At 39.1% G+C, this 19,671-nt stretch overlaps 1 protein-coding gene across 3 annotated transcripts in view; it reads left to right on the plus strand.

Annotated features, from left to right (window-relative positions):
- Slc12a6 (solute carrier family 12 member 6) overlaps positions 1–19,671 on the plus strand; it is a 91,965-nt gene that overhangs the window by 39,834 nt on the left and 32,460 nt on the right. For 2 of the 3 annotated variants that reach the window (XM_036183123.1, XM_036183125.1), the window contains exons 2-3: positions 7,361–7,405; positions 19,101–19,195. In XM_036183123.1, the coding sequence (XP_036039016.1) occupies positions 7,361–7,405; positions 19,101–19,195 (140 nt within the window). The remainder of the gene's footprint in view (positions 1–7,360; positions 7,406–19,100; positions 19,196–19,671) is intronic. The other variant, XM_036183124.1, reaches the window with a different exon arrangement.

The following is a 19,671-nucleotide window of genomic DNA, read 5'->3' on the forward strand; positions in this document are numbered from 1 at the left end:
GCGTGTTTCTCTAGCAGCAGTCTGGCCGCTCAGGCCACAATCTGGTGAGAATTCTGCTCCTGTTAAAGGAGATTTAACTAAATCTCTCATCATTCTAATTATGAATAAGACTCAGGATTCAAAGGCTAGGGTGAAAACCTGCAAGCTCAGAGAGGCTGAGTAGCAACTACCTAAACCTTTCTCCTTGCTGGAATCCACAGAAGACCCGTGCATCCACTTTGCCAAACCAAAAAAGGCTGTGTCACTCCAAATCCCACCCTACCACTTATTGTGTCTATCTCTCATGGATGCTCTCTGAGGCTCTATGGTTACTCTCTGTCAACTAGTTTGCTCTTTCAGCCTCCTGCCCAAGGTTAATTTTATTTAACTAACACAAATGCAAACTCACAGTGTGATCCACTATCCCCCATCAAGTTTGTGTCCAATTTACCTTCCTTTTCAAGGCCAAATATTTAATTGTACATATATACTACATTTAGTTTATTCATTCAACAATGGACATTTGAATTGCTTCTCACTAAGTGAATTCTTAATGTTTTTACTAGCGGCTGTATTTATTAGCTCACACCTAACCAAGAGATCCATGCCACTGACCTGTCATTGCATTGACTCCTCTACCTAGCTTCCCTGGGAAGTGACTGAAGGCTGGCCTCTTGAGCTAGGTCACTTCCCCTTTCTTAGTCTTCTGTGGTCCTCACACTCAACTCTGACCATTACTCATTATCCTCAGTACTTTCTGACCTGGTTCAAGGTGCCATCTTCTTTTCTTGGATCATCATAGCCTCCTAACTCTACCTCCTGTGCCTCCTTATTTATGGTGCAGTCTGTTCTTGATAACAGCTATAGTGATCCTGTGGAGACATAAAGCCTTCCAGTGGCTTCCTGTCATCCTCAAAGTAACCCAGAAGTCCTGATTATGTCCTAGAAGGTCTCATGTGGTCCATGCTCTTTCTTCACTACCTGCACTAGTTTCTCATACCGTGCTGCCACGCCCTGTTTATGCTGTGGATGACCTGGTTTACTTGTTCATTGAACAGGACAGCTCACACCTTTGTTAAGTACTTTGTATAAGTTCTTCCTCTATCTGTGGTGTTCATTTGTTCGTTCTTTGTTTCGCTCTCGCTCTCTCACTCTCTCGCTCTCTCTCTTTCCAGAAGACAGGGTTGGTTCCAACAACCAGAATGAAAGTGATAGGCGTTTGTGAGCCTACCATTATGGGTGCTAAGATCTTAACCTTCGTAAGAGCAGCAAGCACTCTTAAGAGCTGAGACATCCCTCCAGCCCCCCCGTTTCTGTTCTTACTCCCTTTACAATCTAACTATCATTTGGCCTTTTTTAATCAGTTAACCAGACTTGTTATGTGGCTACTTAAAACCTTCCAGTTACTCCACATCATATTTAGAATAAAAGTGAGTTTTCATGGTCTTTATGAACTTGGGTGTGACTGCCTCCAAATTTTCTGACCTCTTTTAACACTATGCTGTTTACTACACTTTAGCACATTACAAGTTCCCAAATGCACCAGGCTTGTTCCCATCTCATCTCATAAGGCCTTTCTGCAGCCATTCCTCTGTTCCAAGCAGTCATTTTCTAGATTGTTATGCCTACTTTCTTTTTATACAGGCCTTATTTTTTTTTAAGATTTTACTTTTATTATTTTAATTATGTATCTTATTGTATACACTTTGCCCTGTTAGTCATCATCTACTGCAGATAGAAGCTTCTCAGTTGAAGGTTGAGAAAATCATTTATCTGTAGGTACAATCTAAGTCATTAGGAGTGGTTTATTACTGGGTCCATTTAACAGAATAATAATAGTAGCTTCTATAACCTATGGCCTGTCTAGACACAGGTTCTTGGTCCAATAATGGTGCCAGGTATAGGTTTCATCTTGGGGAGCAGCCTTAGAACTAGTCAGGAAGTAGTTGGTTACTCCTATGATGCTCATGCCACTGTTGTACCAGTGGGCATTTCCTACCAGATCAGGCATTATTTTAACAGGTAGGATTCATACTGGGGTATGATTTCTGATTATCAAATAATCACCAGCTGTGGTAGCATGCCTGTAGTAGCAGCACTTTGGAGGCTGAAAATGAAGTATTCTGAGTTTGAGACCTCTGTTGGCTACCAAGTAAGACCTTGTTTCCCCAAAACAAAACACCAGAAATGCTGTCAAAAAGCATCACATACTCCAGAGACTTTTTTGTGTGAAGGATCAATCATCACAGATTTCATTGTCTTGAGTTTAGAAATCCACTTTCAAAAGGGCAACATGAAGCCACTGTGATGGGCAGCAACTCTGCTTAATGTGGAGACACTTTCACTCCCTGCTTAGACACCTCACTTCTGCTTTGATTTGTTTCTAGTGTTCTGCAAAAGTAATGGTTTGGCCAAATGAGAAGGAAACTTGAATGCATAGACAGATTATATGACCTTCCCACGATCAACACACTTATCATTGACAAATGGGCTTTCGATCTCATTTCAGAAACTCCAGGTTAGTTTTCTGTGCTAGTCCATTCTTCCTGCGAGCACAGCTGACTTCCTGGGGAGAAGTAAAGGTATATACAACGTTTGGAAAATAAGGGCAACATTTGTCATTAGAAGCAAGACCAGAAAAGCGAGGTTAAGCTACCATGCTTTAAACCATTACAGACTCAGGCAGCTTCAATTGTACTTCTTGCAGTGTTTCTAACCCTAGGGAGATAACGGTGAGTTGTCCTTTCCTCTCTAGAAATGTATCATCATTTACAGACAGAAAATAGTTTGCCACAGTAAAGAAAGGCTCCTCATAGGATTTGCTGTTTTCCAAGGCTAGAGTTACTAAAGAAAAGAAATGAAATCTCAGGACATTTCTCTTGTATTTGGTTTCAAATAATGTATTTTATTTTACATTTCCCCCATTCCTAGCTACTCTTAAGTGGCAGAAAGAAAAACACCCATCCAAAAACTGGAAGAACAAATACTGTGTGGGTCTTGGGTCATTGTAAAGTAGAAGTCAGGACATCCTTCCTCAGCTTCAGAAAGGATTGGGAGTTTCATTGTGGAGGACTACCTAGTGAGACCTGCTTTGTAGTTAGAGTTTTCCTGCCTGGCCCAGTCAGGACAAATCTCTCTTACCCGCCAGTCCCACAGTCGCAAGGAAAGGCAGGTTACAAATCAGAAAATTTAAGTAAAGTGGTTCAAAGTCCTTATAATTCAGTTCAAAAATCAGAATTGTATGCTATTCTCTTGGTATTAATGGATTTTTCAGAACCTCTCAATATAGTTACTGACTCTCAGTATGCTGAAAGAGTGGTATTACATATTGAGACTGCAGAATTTATCCCTGATGCTTCAGAATTAACTTCACTATTTATTCAATTACAAGATACAATCAGGGAAAGGAGTCATCCTTTATATATAACTCACATCCGATCCCATACTGGTCTGCCAGGCCCTCTAGCACAAGGTAATGATGAGATTGATAAATTATTGATAGGAAATGTGCTGGAGGCCTCAGAATTTCATAAGAAACATCATGTCAATAGTAAAGGTTTAAAAAAGGATTTTTCCATAACCTGGCAACAAGCCAAGGAAATTGTAAAGAAATGTCCTACTTGTTCCTTCTACAATCAGACACCATTACCAGCAGGATGTAACCCAAAGGGTACTCAGAGGAATGAAATCTGGCAGATGGATGTGTTTCACTTTGCAGAATTTGGAAAATTGAAATATGTACACCATACTATTGATACTTATTCAGGATTTCAATGGGCAACTGCTTTGAGTTCTGAAAAAGCTGATTCTGTAATCACTCATTTGCTAGAAGTTATGGCCATCATGGGTATACCTGCACAAAAGTGCTGTGGATATCGCTCTGTACAAATAAAATGCTGTTTGGCCAGTGGCTAGGCAGGAAGTATAGGCGGGATAAGAGAGAAGAGAATTCTGGGAAGTAGGAGACGGGGGAGAGACACCACCAGCCGCCGCCATGAGAAGCGACATGTAAAGACACTGGTAAGCCACAAGCCATGTGGCAAAGTATAGACTAACAGAAATGGGTTAATTTAAGATAGAAAAAGTAGATAACAAGAAGCCTGCCACAGCCATACAGTTTGTAAACAATGTAAGTTTCCATGTGCTTTCTTGGTTGGGTCTGAGCGACTGTGGGACTGGCGGGTAAGAGAGATTTGTCCTGACTGGGCCAGGCAGGAAAACTCTAACTACACTGCTTCACAAAACAACAATAAAAGCAAACATGTGTAGAGATAGAACACTCAATTAGAGAATGCTTACAGGGTCTATTTTATAGAACATTGATTATTTTTCATATTATATTCCTTTTTGCCTTGCCTTGAACTCATCATTTTTCTGCCTTCATTTGCTAAGTGTTGGGATTACAAGCACATGCCACCTGACCCAGGTGCCTTTTATTCCTTTTCAACATCCATTACTTTCCTTATATAAAACAATAAAAAATCTGAAATTAAAAAAAAAGTAGCCATCGCCTCCCACCCCGCCTTAAGCACCCTGATAAAGGCAGCCATCAACCCTGAGGCAAGACCTTCCACCTGTGAAGAGGTTATAGCTCATAAAAGGCTCAGATGATCGATCATTAGAATCCTTTAGCAATAGAGTATTTTATAATTAAGGTATGAATGTATATTGTTTAAGGAAGAATGTAATGTGACTGCACACTTCATAGATACTATAGTGTATTATAAACACAGGTTTCATATGCACTAGGGAACCAAAAAGTAAAAATTATATGACTTACTTTATTGCTGTGGTCTGGAGCCAACTGATATTTCTGTTCTCAGCTATGACTGAGGTGGTAAAGAAATTCTTGACAGAAGATTAGAAAATAATTATTGCCTGAGCAACGGTAAAGTAGTAAGTCTCCCCAGAAAAAATCTCTACAGATGAACACTGCCCCTGGACATTTTCCTCTTTGCTATCAGAGTGCATGGCAGATTCAATCCTTACCTTCTTTAGATTTCGTTTTTAAATATTTTTCCTTTTTCATATAATATGTTTTTATTATATTCTTTTCTCTCTCCCAGATCCTCCCTACCTATTCATGTACTTTCTCCCACCCTCTCTATCCCTTTCTCTCTCAAAAAACAAAAAAGAATACAAAATCCCAAAAGATAAAAAGTGTAAAACCAAAAAAGTGTGCATTCGTGTTTACACATACAGAGCAAAACATGGAGTCTGATTGGTGTTGGTCAGCTGTTGCTGAGCATGAGGCCCGCCCAGAAGCTTGGCTGATCTACAGTATCACTCCACTGGAGAAAAATGATTTTTTTTCCTCTCCTGGCCTGTTTTAGTTGCAGGTAGCTTTCTGGTTAGGGGTGGGACTTTGCGCCCACCTCCCCTTCTCAGTGCTGAAATTCTGTCTGTCTTGAATTTGTGTGGGTCTTTTATTTAGATGAGAAGATCCATTTTTAAAAAGCTAGAGATTGACTTGCTAACGTGTTGACCCTGATGTCATTGAATAGACAAGTTTGAAGTTCCTCTTTTTCAAAATCAAATTAAGGAAGAAAATCTCTGAAAATGTAACTAAATATAAATGACCTTTTAGCATTTAAAACTTCAATTGTGGAAATAAGGTGTCTACTTTATGTCTTCCTTGATGACAGTGGATAGGGATACTGTAGTGTAGATGAGAAACCAGAATTTGTTAAGAATTCTTATTTACTCTTTCTGTCTTGGAGGTGTTTTTAATTACTACTGAAGTCCTGGAGGTCCAATCCAGTACCACTAGCTATGTCCCCTACCTCTGGGATCTTTACTTTAAAGTGTTATATTTAATGCCGGGCGGCGGTGGCGCACACCTTTAATCCCAGCACTCGGGAGGCAGAGGCAGGCCGATCTCTGTGAGTTCAAGGCCAGCCTGGTCTACAGAGTGAGTTCCAGATTAGCCAGGACTGTTTCACCAAGAAACCCTGTCTCAGACAACAAACAAAAAAGTGTTTTATTTAATTATATATGGCATATTTATGAAGCTTGGAGACTATTATTTGAATTTTGTGTAAAACTATTAATAACATGATATTTTTAAAATGTGATACTTATCATTGACCCCAAAACATTGCTATTTTTATATAGCTTATTGCTAACACAATGATTGGAGAAAATAAAAAACTTCAATTAGAAATTAGTAAAATCAAAGAAGTAATTTTTCTCATTATTCACAGAACATGGTCCAAATTTATTTTTATTCTTCAGATGCTTGCAAGAAGAAAGCCAGATGCAATTCTCAGCATCTCAGGAGACTTAGTCTATGAGAAAAGTGGAGCTTAGGGCTGTTTCCATATTTAGCCCTTAATGCTTTTCAAGCCCTTAAAATAAGCAATGGTTGATGGTTAAGCAGTGACTGTCAATCTCTCTTGCATTAGGAATTTGGCTTGTTGTTGCCACTTTCAGATTATTGATGAAACAGGTTTTTATCAAAGCTAGCTTAGTCACTTTATCTTTAATTCACATTGGACTATTCTGGTAGTAATAAATGCTCTGGTCATGTCTTGCTTTTGAGTTGCAGCAGAAAATGTGACTGTCACAGGTCCTGACTTCTTCTTTATGAAGTACCATTGCCTGATCAGATCTGAGTGATGATTTTTAGTTACTTTTTTATTATGGTAATATATTTGCAACACAAAGTTTACCCTTTCAGTCAATTTTTAAGTGTGTATTTCCTGGTAGTTCTTATCTACAGTGCTTCCCTGCCCTTACTCCTAAATTTTTGAATTTCACATCACCCCTAAACAGCACTTTTGATCATTTAGCAATAATATCCATACTTCATTCAGATATTCCCACTGGCCAGTGGGATTTTTGTCTCTATAAATTTGCTTCTGATCAATAGGTTATATAAATGTAATCATATAATATATATCCTTTGTGTCTGCCTTTCCCCCACATTCGCATAGTGTTTTCAAGTTCCATCTGTGTTTTACAGAGTATGGGTCAGAATTTCATTCTTTATAGCCAAATAATACCACATCCTATATGGGTACCACATTTCAATTACTCATTCATATACTGGAGGACAACTTGGACTGTTTTTGCCTTTGACTCTTGTGATTAATGCCACTGGAAACTTTATTATATATGTATCTGAGTCCCCATTTTCAGGTGTTTTAGGGTATAGATGTGGAATTGTTTCATGTAGTAATTCATGTTTAATGTATTGAAGACTGTGATAATTATTTTACAATAGTTCGTTCTAGTTGAGTTTTCTGGGTTTTCCCCCCTTTTGTTAATTTTTTTTAAGTTTTTGCTTATTACTTTGTTTGACTTTTGTTGCTTGAGTTTTAAATAATTGTTTGTTTTGGTTATTCATTTTTTCTATCCTTTTCAATTGTTTGTTTTTCAGACCCGAGTCAGAACTCCATCACAGGGGAGCACAGCCAGCTGTTAGGTATAGTATTGCTCTGGGAGGTGGCTCTCCAGTCACCCTCGCCTGGTTTACTAACAGACATTACTTACTCCCCACTCTGCTGCTGTTCTGGGTTATTTTACTTTACTTTTCACCCCTCAAATCTTTCTCTGTTGATTTCTAACTTGGTAAGCAATAGGAAGCTGCCTTTGTAATTAATTACTAAAACTAAATTAATTATATTTTAAAAAGTAATTTTACATAGTCTGAAGTTAAAATAATCCTAGAGCTTCTTTTTCTAGAATTGAATCGAAAAGCAGATAGTATTCTGCACACATGTGCTGTGGTAGGTTTCCCCCCACACATCATGTCCACATGGGTCATCAAGTAAAGGTGCTTGCTGTGCCAGCCTGGTGACCTGAGTTTGGTCCCCAGGACTTATGTACAGGCGAAGGGAAAGAGTGCACCAGAGTATCCTCTAACCTCTGCACAACACATACAGTAGTAAATAAGATTATAATATTATGTAATATCGTGAACTTTATAGACAGACTTCTCTATTGTTTGTGCTGGTGTTGAACCACATTTGTATTGCTGGAAGCCATTCAGTTGTGAGGTGCTCACCAGGTAAAGCCCTTGCCTAACAACCTGGTTCTGAGTCCTGGGACCCACATAGAAGAAGGAAAGACCTTACTCTTTCAGGTTGCCCTCTGACCTTCACAGCACACTGTGGCATGTGTGTACTCACACACCATCAACACACACACACACACACACACACACACACACACACACACACAAATAAGTAAGCTACAACAAAAATGTAATTACTGAAAGCCTTCATAGACAACACAGACTTTAATAACCTATAAAATGGATATTCCAGTTTCTTACCTATGAAACGTTATAGAAGTGAATTATTTCCTCTAAATATTGGTTACTGTAGGAAAATTGTAATTTGATAAGAATTGGATAAGCCCTCAGAACTTGGAGATTTTCAAAACATATACTTGGACTCCTTTCTAGAAACCCTGCAATGGGGATTTCAAGCAGTACAGAAAATCAGTTAAAGATAGCTAATCCTGGCTGGGCAGTGGTAGCACACGCCTGTAATCCCAGCACTCAGGAGGCCCAGGCAGATGGATCTCTGTGAGTTCGAGGCCAGCCTGGTCTACAGAGCTAGTCCAGGACAGGCTCCAAAGCTACAGAGAAACCCAGTCTCAGAAAAGAAAAAAAAAGATAGCTAATCCTTCAAGGATCTATTCTCCCCACACCTCAGCTCTACTTCCCCAAGTACTCAATTTATTTATAAATGTTCATATTACATGTGATTACTTTTCCCTTTTTATTCAATGGCATTATATTATTCAAATGGTATTTTGTCAATTAACGTTTTGTCTGGGTAGTACGTATCAGTGTGTAAAGCCCTACTTATTTCTCTGCTTTGAATACAGTGAGATTGTGCTGTTCACTGCAGTTTTCCTCAGCCAGTTCCCCCTCTTCATGAACATTTGAGGTTATTTCTAGAATGCTATTAAAGAAATTATGTTGAAGGGCTGGAGAGATGGCTCAGCTGGTTAAGATCACCGACTGCTCTTCCAGAGCACCTGGGTTCAATTCCAAGCACCCACATGGCAGCTCAAAACTGTTTGTAACTCCAGTTCCAGGGAATTCAGTGCCCTCTTTAGCACGGTGTAAGCACTGTGTGCATGGGTCACATGGACATATGTGCAAGCAAAACACCCACATACATACAATTTTTTAAAACAAATTATTTTGCAACAATCGTCTTATAGTTGCATCTCTGCAGTCAAGATTGTCAGCACATTTGTAGTTTTCTCTCATGGTTTGTACATTTTCAACTAGATAAATCACCATCAACTTTCCCATTGACCTAGGCATGGAGGAATGCTTGCCTCTCTGTTACAAAAACTTATGTTATTTTTAAAGTTATATTTATTTACTTAACTTACTTTATAGGGAATTGATGTGCATGCCACAGCATGTTTGTGGAAGTCGGAAAACAACTTTCAGGCACCTGCTGTCTTCTACCACTAGGTGTGCTGTGGGCATTGAACTCAGGTTGTCAGCCTTGGCCACAAGGATCTTTACCTGATGAGCCAGCTCTCTGGCCCAAACTGATTTTATTAGTCTATATTTTTTACATTCACTAATAAGTAGAATGTCATTTCTAGTTTGTATTATACTTCTTTAATTATACTGAGATACTTCTTTAATTATGTTGAGCATTAGAACTTCATTGTATCCCAAGAGTTATGTTGTATGGTGGTAAGCGCATCTAGTTTTGTACACTGCTAAGCATTTAGCTATTAGAATATACAACAGCAGCTATGGAAAATGTGTTATCAGAAAGTCCACAGTAGGGAAAGAACTTGATATGGCTTGTTTGCTTACAGAAAAGTTCCATAGTATTGAAGAAACTGCTCTCTCTCTCTCACTCTCTCATTCTCTCAACTATGTATTTATCTGTCTGTATGCATGTATCTATCTATATCATGTTAGTATATTTATGTAATCCTAACGTGAGAAACAGGCAAGAAGATCAAGATTACAAGGCTAGCCTGAGCTACATGAAACCTTGTCTTAATTCTCCCCTGAATTGTGAAATTGCCAAGATAAGCTCAGAACTCTGAAACTAGTTTATTATCTGAACAGGAACATGATGCAGTGGAGGTACAGAGGCCTTCACAAGTGAAATGGACAGTAAGCATTTACACCATTCACACATCAGCTGCAGTGAAGCAGAGAAAGGCTGTATTTTATAATTTTTTTTTTTTTGTACAGTTGCCCGCCTTTCAGGACTGGGGATGTAATTCAGTGATTCAATGCTAACTTGGCAAACACCATCCCCTGGGCTCAACCCCAGCACCTCAAAAACCAAACTCTCAACGCCTCCATCCCAACCCCAGTGTTTCTAATAAGCTCCTGTGGTGAACACTGGCTCAATTGACTTGCTTGCTGAATTCGGTTTATAATAACATCTTTCAGACTTTCCCTGCCAAATGAGATTGGAAACAGCATCTTCCAGACCTGCTAAGTACTGCTCCTGCCAATAGGCTGAAGTTATTTTAATGTATTTACTGTTCCCACTGAGTCATAAGCTCTCTTGCAAAACTCAGGGTCAAGCTGAGGTAATATATGGGAGGTGAAGCTGCTCTTGTGATAATGAATCAAAGTTTGTACTTAACAATCTATGAACTTTTCCGTGTGTGTGTGTATGTGTGTGTGTGTGTGTGTGTAATTTTCAAGTTCAAATATTTTAGAAAGCGAAGAGGCAAACATCAGTGAGTCATGGCAGGTTTACAAATTTTATTAAACATGCAAGGAGAAAAACATTCCAGTCTTGTACAATTTCATAGCATAGAAAACCCAATAAACACTGTGAAATCAGTTTGAGTCTTTCTTAACCTTGATACCAAAACTTAACAGTGGCAATATGAGAAAAGCATTGTTCAGCCCAAACAAAGTATTTGTAATCTGAATCATGTAGTATTTTTATTTTAATTTAAATATAGTATTTTTATTACTTTTTTGAGAATTTCATGCATGAATGCAAAGGGTTTTGATTATATTCACCCCACTACTCTCCCAGACTCCTCCCAGATCCATCCCCATCCCCCACTTGCTCCAAAGTTCCTGTCTTTTCTATTTTTACAATTTTATTATTACAGCAATAATATTTTATCGTACAGTGTGTGCTGCCCATATACTCACGGATGCTGAGCCAGGGCCACACCCTAACAGGGTCCTTCCTCTCCCAGGAGCATCATCATCAGTCGCCCTCAGCAAGAGGTGAGGCTTGTGAGCTCCTCCCTCTCCCATGCTGGAGTGTTGGCCAGATTGATCTTGTGCAGGTCTTCTGGCACATAACATTGTTAAAAATTATCTCCATGGGCTGGGGTTTGAACCCATGTTAGAGTAGTATTTACCTACCACACATAAGGCCCTGGGTTCAATCCCCAGTGCCTCAAATTAAACAAATACCATTATCAAGTTGCTAAAAGTACATGACAAGCTTTATATCAAAAATGAATTTATACCCTTGTCACTGGTGGTTCACACCTATCATCCCAGAACTTAGGAAGGTGAGATGTGAGGAACATGAGCTTGAGGCTAGCCTAACCCCTGCCTCAAAAATAAATAAATAAATATAAAACTTAAGTACTTACAGTATTAGTATAAAAGAACTATATAATCATTTTAGTATAGGTAGATGAAGCATTTGATAGGAAACATAACCAATATTAACATATTAAAAACTAATTGTTCACAGCTGGAATGTTCTTGTGAGCCTACTCATTAATTGTTCAGTGAGGGGGAAGAATAGACTAATAGATAATCTGTTTCATGTTTAACTGAACCACTTGAGAGCTAAGTAGATTAAAATGTCTCTGGTGTGAAGTTCTTGAACTAATGAAAACTAAGAGATTGAAAATATCACCACATTTTACCTCTCATAAGTTAATGGATCCAGGCATTAATCATCAATGGTTGTTAATATCTCAAAAAGAAAGCTAACGAGATACAGTAAAGTATCCCAGTACCATTATGCAGCAGTTTTTTTCTCTCCCTGAAAATGTGGTGTGATTAAGCATCTAGATTCAATTGTCAACCAGTTCATACAAATTACACTAAACAAAGTGTCATACAGCATCACATCAATGTCATCATCAAAATCCAGTCTCTCAGAAACTCCAGGACATACAACAAGATTTTTTGAAGAGAAAGGAAACTGTAGCTGAAGAAATAGAGCAGTCAGTTGTAGTGTGCTTCTGTCTGACTGATGAATCAAACAATATAGATCAAAAGCATAACTTACAGGGCTGCAGTATATATAGCTCAGTGTGGCTTGCTTACCAAGCATGTATGAGTACCCAGGTTCAGTTCTCATCACTGAAAATAAGCAAACATACCAACCTATGAACTCTTTCAGAAAAAGATAGGAAAAAAAACGTATCTTCAGCTTTTTCTTTCTCACTAGTTATGACATACATCCACCATATTTCTCAGAATATTTAACATGCTTCCATTTCCAACATACTTCTTAAAAACCTCACATTTTCCCAATGTCTCATTCACTTAAAAAAATTTTTTTTACAGCATTGCGACAAATTATCCTTCTTTTTGTTTGTTTGTTTTGTTTTGTTTTTTGAGATAGGGTTTCTCTGTGTATTTCTGGCTGTCCTGGAACTTGCTCTGTAGAACAGGCTGGCCTCGAACTTGGAAATCTGCTTGCCTCTGCCTTCCGAGTGCTGGGATTAAATGTGTGCACCACCACCACCTGGCAGTTTTTCCTGTTCTTGTTGATGTGGTTCAAACATAGATGTGTGCCAGAGAAATTTAAATATTCTTACTGTTTCATCTCTGTCTAGATCGAGCCAGCAAAGACCACTTGACAAGGTCAGGCTGCTAAAGGACAATTCCTTGGTTCCAAAATACAGTGTAAGTGGTAACTGACAAGAGCAACATTGTAGAAATAATAGAAGCAAACAATAAAGGTCTTTCAACATCAAGCTATTAGCCAAACACGTTTTCTGTTTACAGAGAAAAAAGCATAGCTTAGTGATAGTGTGCTCAAAGCCCTAGGTTCAGTCCGTAGCACACACAGAAGGAACAACAAAGCAAGTTCTATAAGGATGTAGATCTGTCATGAAAAGCAGAAACAATATTTTGAGAAGAAACAGTGGTCCTGACAGTTTTCTTTTTAATTGTGCCTTGAAACACATCAGCTTTCTCATAGTATCCATGTTGTTTAGGCAGTAAAATGAGATAAAAGAAACGTGCCAACAGTGATGGGGTATTGAAATGAGGCCACTGCCATGGCCAGTCTTGCAGCCCCAGTGGATATCTTACAAAGTAATCTTTTGGTTCTTATTTTTAAAGATTTTTTTAAATGTATGTGAATGTATGTGTTTATGTGTACCGCCTAGTGCCCATGGAGGTCAGGAGAGGCCATCCAGTCCCCTGGAAATGGAGTGACAGACAACAGTGAGCTTTTCACTGAGGGTACTGGGAGCCCAATTCATCCTCATTAAGTGCTGCTAACTGCCAAGATATCTCTCCAGCCCCAGGATTCTGTGTACTCTTCAAGAGTCTTGGGATATGTGTTTGGTTCTGAGTTCATGCCAAGAAAGATTTTTATTCAGAAAATCTAGAAATTCCCTTGTCTTCGGCATTCCTTTGTAACCCAGACTACAGAAAAGGCCATACTGTGACTGGTTGTCAACCACCATAGTCTAGCTGAGAAGTCATCCATGCCTTTCGGTAGAATTACTTCTAGTTTCATGTTTTCTCTAGAAGCAAATCTGGCAAAAGCTATGTTCCTTCTAGGGAAAGCCTCTAGTTTTCATGATTGTCCCAAGTCAGGATAGATCAGGATAACTAGATCTTATAAGCATCATTGTCTTCCTATGATGCAAAGTCTCCATGGAAATTGTTTTATTTTCCAAATCAGTTAAGTAGTCAGACAGTAGAAGCTGGCGCAGAAACAGCCAGAACCAGATTTGACTGTTAAATACGGTGATTCACCTGGAACTCAAGAATGAGGTGTCCAAACATACAGCGGCAGCAGCAGCAGCAGCAGCAGAATTGGACAGGATGTTCCTAATATTAGATTTAAAAAAAAAAAAAAAAAAAAAGAATATCTTTAATTTATCATTTGATAGTTTCCTAGAATATTTTAAAGAAACTTTCACATTCCACATTTTCTGGGTTTTTGTTTGTTTGTTTGTTTGTTCATTTTTACCATTAAAAAACTAGCATTGGGTAGCAAGGGCTCAGTGGATACAGGTGCTTGCTGCCAAGCCCGATGACCAGAGTTCAATCCCAGGGCTTTACATGGTTAGAAGGAGAGAACCAACACAAGTTGTCCTTTGAGCTTCACATACATGGCAGGTGGCACATGTGACCAAATGTACACCAACAAAAGTAAATTAATATAATTTTAAAGATTACTTTATTGGGCCATAAGTGTAGTACACACCTTTAATACCAGCACTCAGGAGGCAGAAGCAGGTGGATCTGTGAGTTTGGGGCCAGCTTGGTCTACATTGTGAGTTTCAGGACAGCCAGAGCTACATAGTGAAACTCTGTCTCAAAAAAAAAAAAAAAAAAAAAAAGTTACTATAATAAACACACAAAATCATCATGTAGCTATATTAATATACCCATTAAAATACTTGTCTGGTCCCAAACCCTATACATCTCAATAAACTTCCGTGCTGTTAGAGTAGTTTTTGTGACTCCAAGGTACACTTAGAGTTTTATATTTTCACTATCACTTACATTTTCATGTACCTACCACCTCAAGAAGATATATGCATGATTTTATTGTCTTTGTCTTCCATCTCTGAAACCTGCTCTTCTGCTTGTTCTTGTCTGTCCATGGATGTCATTATTGTGGATTTTATTTGATTGACCATCTCATTTACTGCGTTTTGTTTTATTTTGTTTTGTTTTTTAATGTTTCAGTCACCTTGCTAAATTTTTCCTCTATATTTGGACTTTCACCTCTGATTTACTGTTTCGTTCACTTTTGAGACTGTCTTGTTGAAATCTGGGATAGATCTCCTTAATTTGTCCGTCTGTTTGTTTGAATCTTCTATATGATCCCTAATTCTTTTAAAAAGTAAGACTCTGAATGTAGGCAGAGTTTTCCTGTGCCAGCAGCCACTCCCAAATAACCACTCAAAAGCTTAATATTAATAAAATGCTCAGCTGATAGCTTAGGCTTGTTACTAGCTAACTCTTACACTTTAAATTCACCCATGTTTCTTATCTACCATCTGCCACTTGGCTCATGGCTTGCTATCTCATTCTCTACACATCCTGTTTCCTCTACATATGCTGCCATCTCCCTGATTCCACTCTTCTTTATCCCAGCATCCTTAGTTTGGTTGTCCTACCTATACTTCCTGCCTGGCTACCTGCCAGTCATCTTTTTATTAAACCAATTCAAGTGACAGATTTTTACAGTGTACAAAAGGATTATTCCATAGCATTGTGAATTCTTAGACATTCATCTGTCTCTCTGGTTTTGGATTCCTTCATAAGGGAGTGGTTGGTTGGGATGGGTCGTGGAAGGTGGCTATGTCATAATCTTTGTGTTTCTTTGTTGTACTTTATGCATCTCCTAGAGTATGTTTGACTTTCGGTTTTGACTTCCCCATTGGAGTATATTCTGTTTTGTTTTCTGTGATTCTTCCTAGAGGATTAACTGCATGAAACTTAGCTATGTGGACTGCAGAAATTTAGTGTTGTCAAGTGTAGTCACTAAGGTAATCCCACCATAGCTGTGTGCCAACAAGACCAAGAGTGGAGTGGCACCAAGAACCCAGGCAGCCAGATGGGATTAGAACCCCAGTCATTGCCTGGATCCTGTGGATCCACTGGGGGCCAGAATAACAAATGTCAGACCCACTGTAGTCTGGGTGCTAACTGTGGCCTGTGGCTAAAGCAGTAGGCTTTAAGTAACCTCTGGGGGAGCACAGTCTAGACTCTGGGGTCCTGCAGTGACCACTGGAACCCCAAACTCACAGTAATCTTGAAGACCACTGAAGCCAAAGCCCCAGTTTCTCAGGGGACCCTGAGTGCACTAGACAGGCCCCTCACCGTCCTCTGAAACCACTGGGGCTGGAGGCTAGTTGCACAGTGCTCTCAGATCCTGGTGGAGCCAGTGTCCTAGTCCCGGGTGCTTTCTCAGGTGAGAATAATGAATTTCTAAATTAGCATATATTTAAATTTCCCTGTTTTTAAATTTAAAAAATATTTTATGTATATGAGTGCCTTGTCTATATATGTGCCTGTGCACTGGTAGCTCTGGGCCAGAAAAGGGTATTGGATCCCCTGGCACTGTAGTTACAGGTGGTTGTGAGCTGCTCTGTGGGTGCTGGGAATTTAACTCAGGGCCTCTGGAAGAACAGCTGAGCTGTCTCTCCCAGCTGACATTTTTCTGTTCTAGAAATGTCTCTTCACAGCTATGCCATGGTGATACATGTCTTTAATCCCAACATTTGGGAGGCAGAGGGGGGGATCTCTGTGAAATTTAGGCTGAGCTAGTCTACAGAACGAGTTCTAGGACAGGCTCAAAAGCTTCATAGAGAAACCCTGTCTCGAAAACCTGAAGGAAAAAAAAAATGTCTTTTCACATATGTTTGAGGAGTCTAACAAAGATCATGTTAGATTTCAGTCACATCTTAAGCTTTAATCAGTAAAAGTTCACTCGTTTAGCCTGTGATTTGCTGAAGAAATTAGATTATTCTACATTCTGACTTTAGTGATTGTGTCTTTGTGTATGCTTACAATTTTCCTCCTTTGTATTGTCTGTGATCCTGAGAGGCTTAATTAGATTGAATTTCCTTTCTTTTGCTAAGAATACATAGGATGAACAGTGTCTTGCCTTGAATGATTTGTTGGTCGGTCAACAGGCTCATTGATCATCTTCATTTACCCACTAGAAGGTTATGCCTCAGCCCTTTATCAAGATGTTTTTCATAGCCATTGATGATGTGGATTGCCTAGATCTGTTATTTTCCCTAAGGTTTGCAAATTGGCAAGGGTTCCTATGTACTCTTCCATGTATCATAAATTAGCTACACTGTGTCTATAAAAAAGTAGTCTTTAGCTATATATTATCCTCAAATATAGTTAGCACAAAACAGACAGCATAGTTGATCGTTCTGTTATTTTTCAGAGTTGTATATTGTTTCCTTACAACTTTGCCTAATTGACTTTTAAAAATTATTATTTTGAACATCTCATGTGTCAATCACTTTTCCTGTCATGACCATCAGAAACTCCTTCAAGTTAGTCTCACGTCCTTCTAGATGACCAGCTCATCTCAGTAGCTTGCTATCTTTTGCCAGGCTCATCTTCCATATTTAACGTACTGGATATGACTTTAATGTTCTTTCATTTTTACACTAGTAAATTTTTTTAGTAATGGAAACCTTAGTTTTAAATAGTATTTACACATTTTTTCTCTTCTCTCCTGCCAGACTGTGCAGTCATGTAACTTATGCACAATTTAAAAAGCTAAAGAGTAGGAAGAATTCATTTAACACAAACTTTGCTGTCTTAGGAGCTCTGCTTCTTCCTTATTTACAGCTAGTTCATCAGATTCTAGTCAAGTACCTCTTTCAACATAAAAATAATATGGAAGGGCTCATACAAAAATATATTGGGGGCTGGAGAGAAGGCTCAGAGGTTAAAAAAAAAAAAAGGCTGGAGAGATGGCTAGGATGTTAAGAGCACTGACTGCTCTTCCAGAGGTCCTGAGTTCAATTCCCAGCAACCACATAGTGGCTCACAACCATCTGTAATGAGATCTGGCACCCTCTTCTGTATACATAATAAATAAATCTTCAAAAATATATATACACACATATATGATGCTAGCCATAAAGGTATACACCTATAATTTAGTACTTTGGGGCTGAGGAAAGATATTCAAGAACTTGAAACTAGTCTGGGCCTCATAGCGAGACTCTTTCAAAAACTACTGACCTCCAGCTGCTCAGTGTACAGAAAACAAAAGACTGTAGAGTGCTTAACTTCAATTTGGACGTGATGTATTATCTCAAGGCTCAGGGATCTTTGTGGAGGAGGGGGCAGAAATACTGTAAGAGCCAAAGGTGGTAGATAATTTAAAGGAAACTGTTTTCCAGACAGAAGCATATATGAACTCACAGTGATCATGACAGTCTGCAAGAGACTTACATAAGCTCCAGCCAGCCTGTTCCTGCACAGTGGGAATGAAGGTGGTGGATATGTAATTATTAGCATTTGGTGATTGCTGAGAAAGGGAGATTTAATGATGGCTTTGATAGTGTGATCACATACCAGAGGAGACCTCAATCCCAAAACCAGCTGAGCAACACAAAGTGATGACAGGGAAAGAAGGTCAAAAAAAAAAAAAAAAAGAAGCAGTCTCAAGGTTGAGTCGGAAGCAATGAGCGGGTTGAGGCTGTAGTAAGGAGATTGGGGTCTTGAATATATTCAAAATACATTGTAATTCTCAGAGAATTTTAAGAGGTAATCATCATCATAGATTAAATCACCTGATGTAATTGGTAGCATCAGAAATGAGGTCAGTGAGATAGCTCAGCAGGCTCTTGGCATGCAAGCCTGACAACCCGAGTTTCATCCCACGAACCCTTGTAAAGGTAGAAGGAGAGAAACAAATCTATAAAGTTGTCCTCTAACCTCCACGCGCGCGCGCGCACACACACACACACACACACACACACACACACACACCACACACACCACACACACACCACACACACACACACACCATGCACACGCACACATACAATGCATTTTTAATGTCAGAAGGCCCTGGAAATAGCTTTTTCTTCTATTATCAGCAGCAATCGTTTGTAAAGTAGTCCACATCTAGAGTAGTATAACACACCAGGAAAGAAATACTGTGTGTGTTTTGTTTATTTATTTGTGGATAAGCTTCAAGGTAGGCCTTCTGTTGTCTCCAGAGATCTCTGTATTAAGAAAAGGAATTGTTCGTGTTGATTTCCTTGGTTCCCCAATTTGCTTTTGCTCCTGCTAGAGAAACACCATGTTCTCCGAGCAGTGCTAATTGAGGTCTACGTCTCAGGCTGAAGCCAAATCTGAAATAGTCTCTGTTACCACAGAGACAGCATAGTTATTGTGCTGGTGTCTCAGAGCCAATAAAACACCAATGTTTGCCTTTCTTTTTCAGATGATGGACATAAAAGAGCTCGAAATGCTTATCTCAACAATTCCAACTATGAAGAAGGAGATGAGTATTTTGATAAAAATCTGGCACTCTTTGAGGTAATATTTTAATTATGTATATGTCTGTGGGAGGGTAGAAGAGGGATCATATTTCCCTGGTGATGGAGTTACAGGTGGTTGTGAGCCTCCCACTGTGGGTGCTAGGAACGGAACTTGGGCCTCTGGGAAAGTAGCAAGTTCTCTTATCCACTGAGCCCCCCTCCAGCCCACACAATGAAATTCCCATCAACCATAGGACATATGAAATCATCATATTTGCAGAAAAACGTTTAGAAATAAAAATCTTTATGTTAAGCAAATTAAGACAAATATTAAGTAGTACATATTTTCTCTCCTATATGTGTATTTAAGTGTGTGTGTGTGTGTGTGTGTGTGTGTGTGTGTGTAAGAGCAGAAGGTTGACTGTGAGAATGGAGGAAGAGATGTTAAAGGAGCAGAGAAGTGGAGACAGGTAATAGAATGCTATAACATGAAAGCAGAAGAGGCTAATGAGGGCAGGAGGGACCTGACCTGTA

Source organism: Onychomys torridus, chromosome 4 (genome assembly GCF_903995425.1).
Source record: "Onychomys torridus chromosome 4, mOncTor1.1, whole genome shotgun sequence".
NCBI lineage: Eukaryota > Metazoa > Chordata > Mammalia > Rodentia > Cricetidae > Onychomys > Onychomys torridus.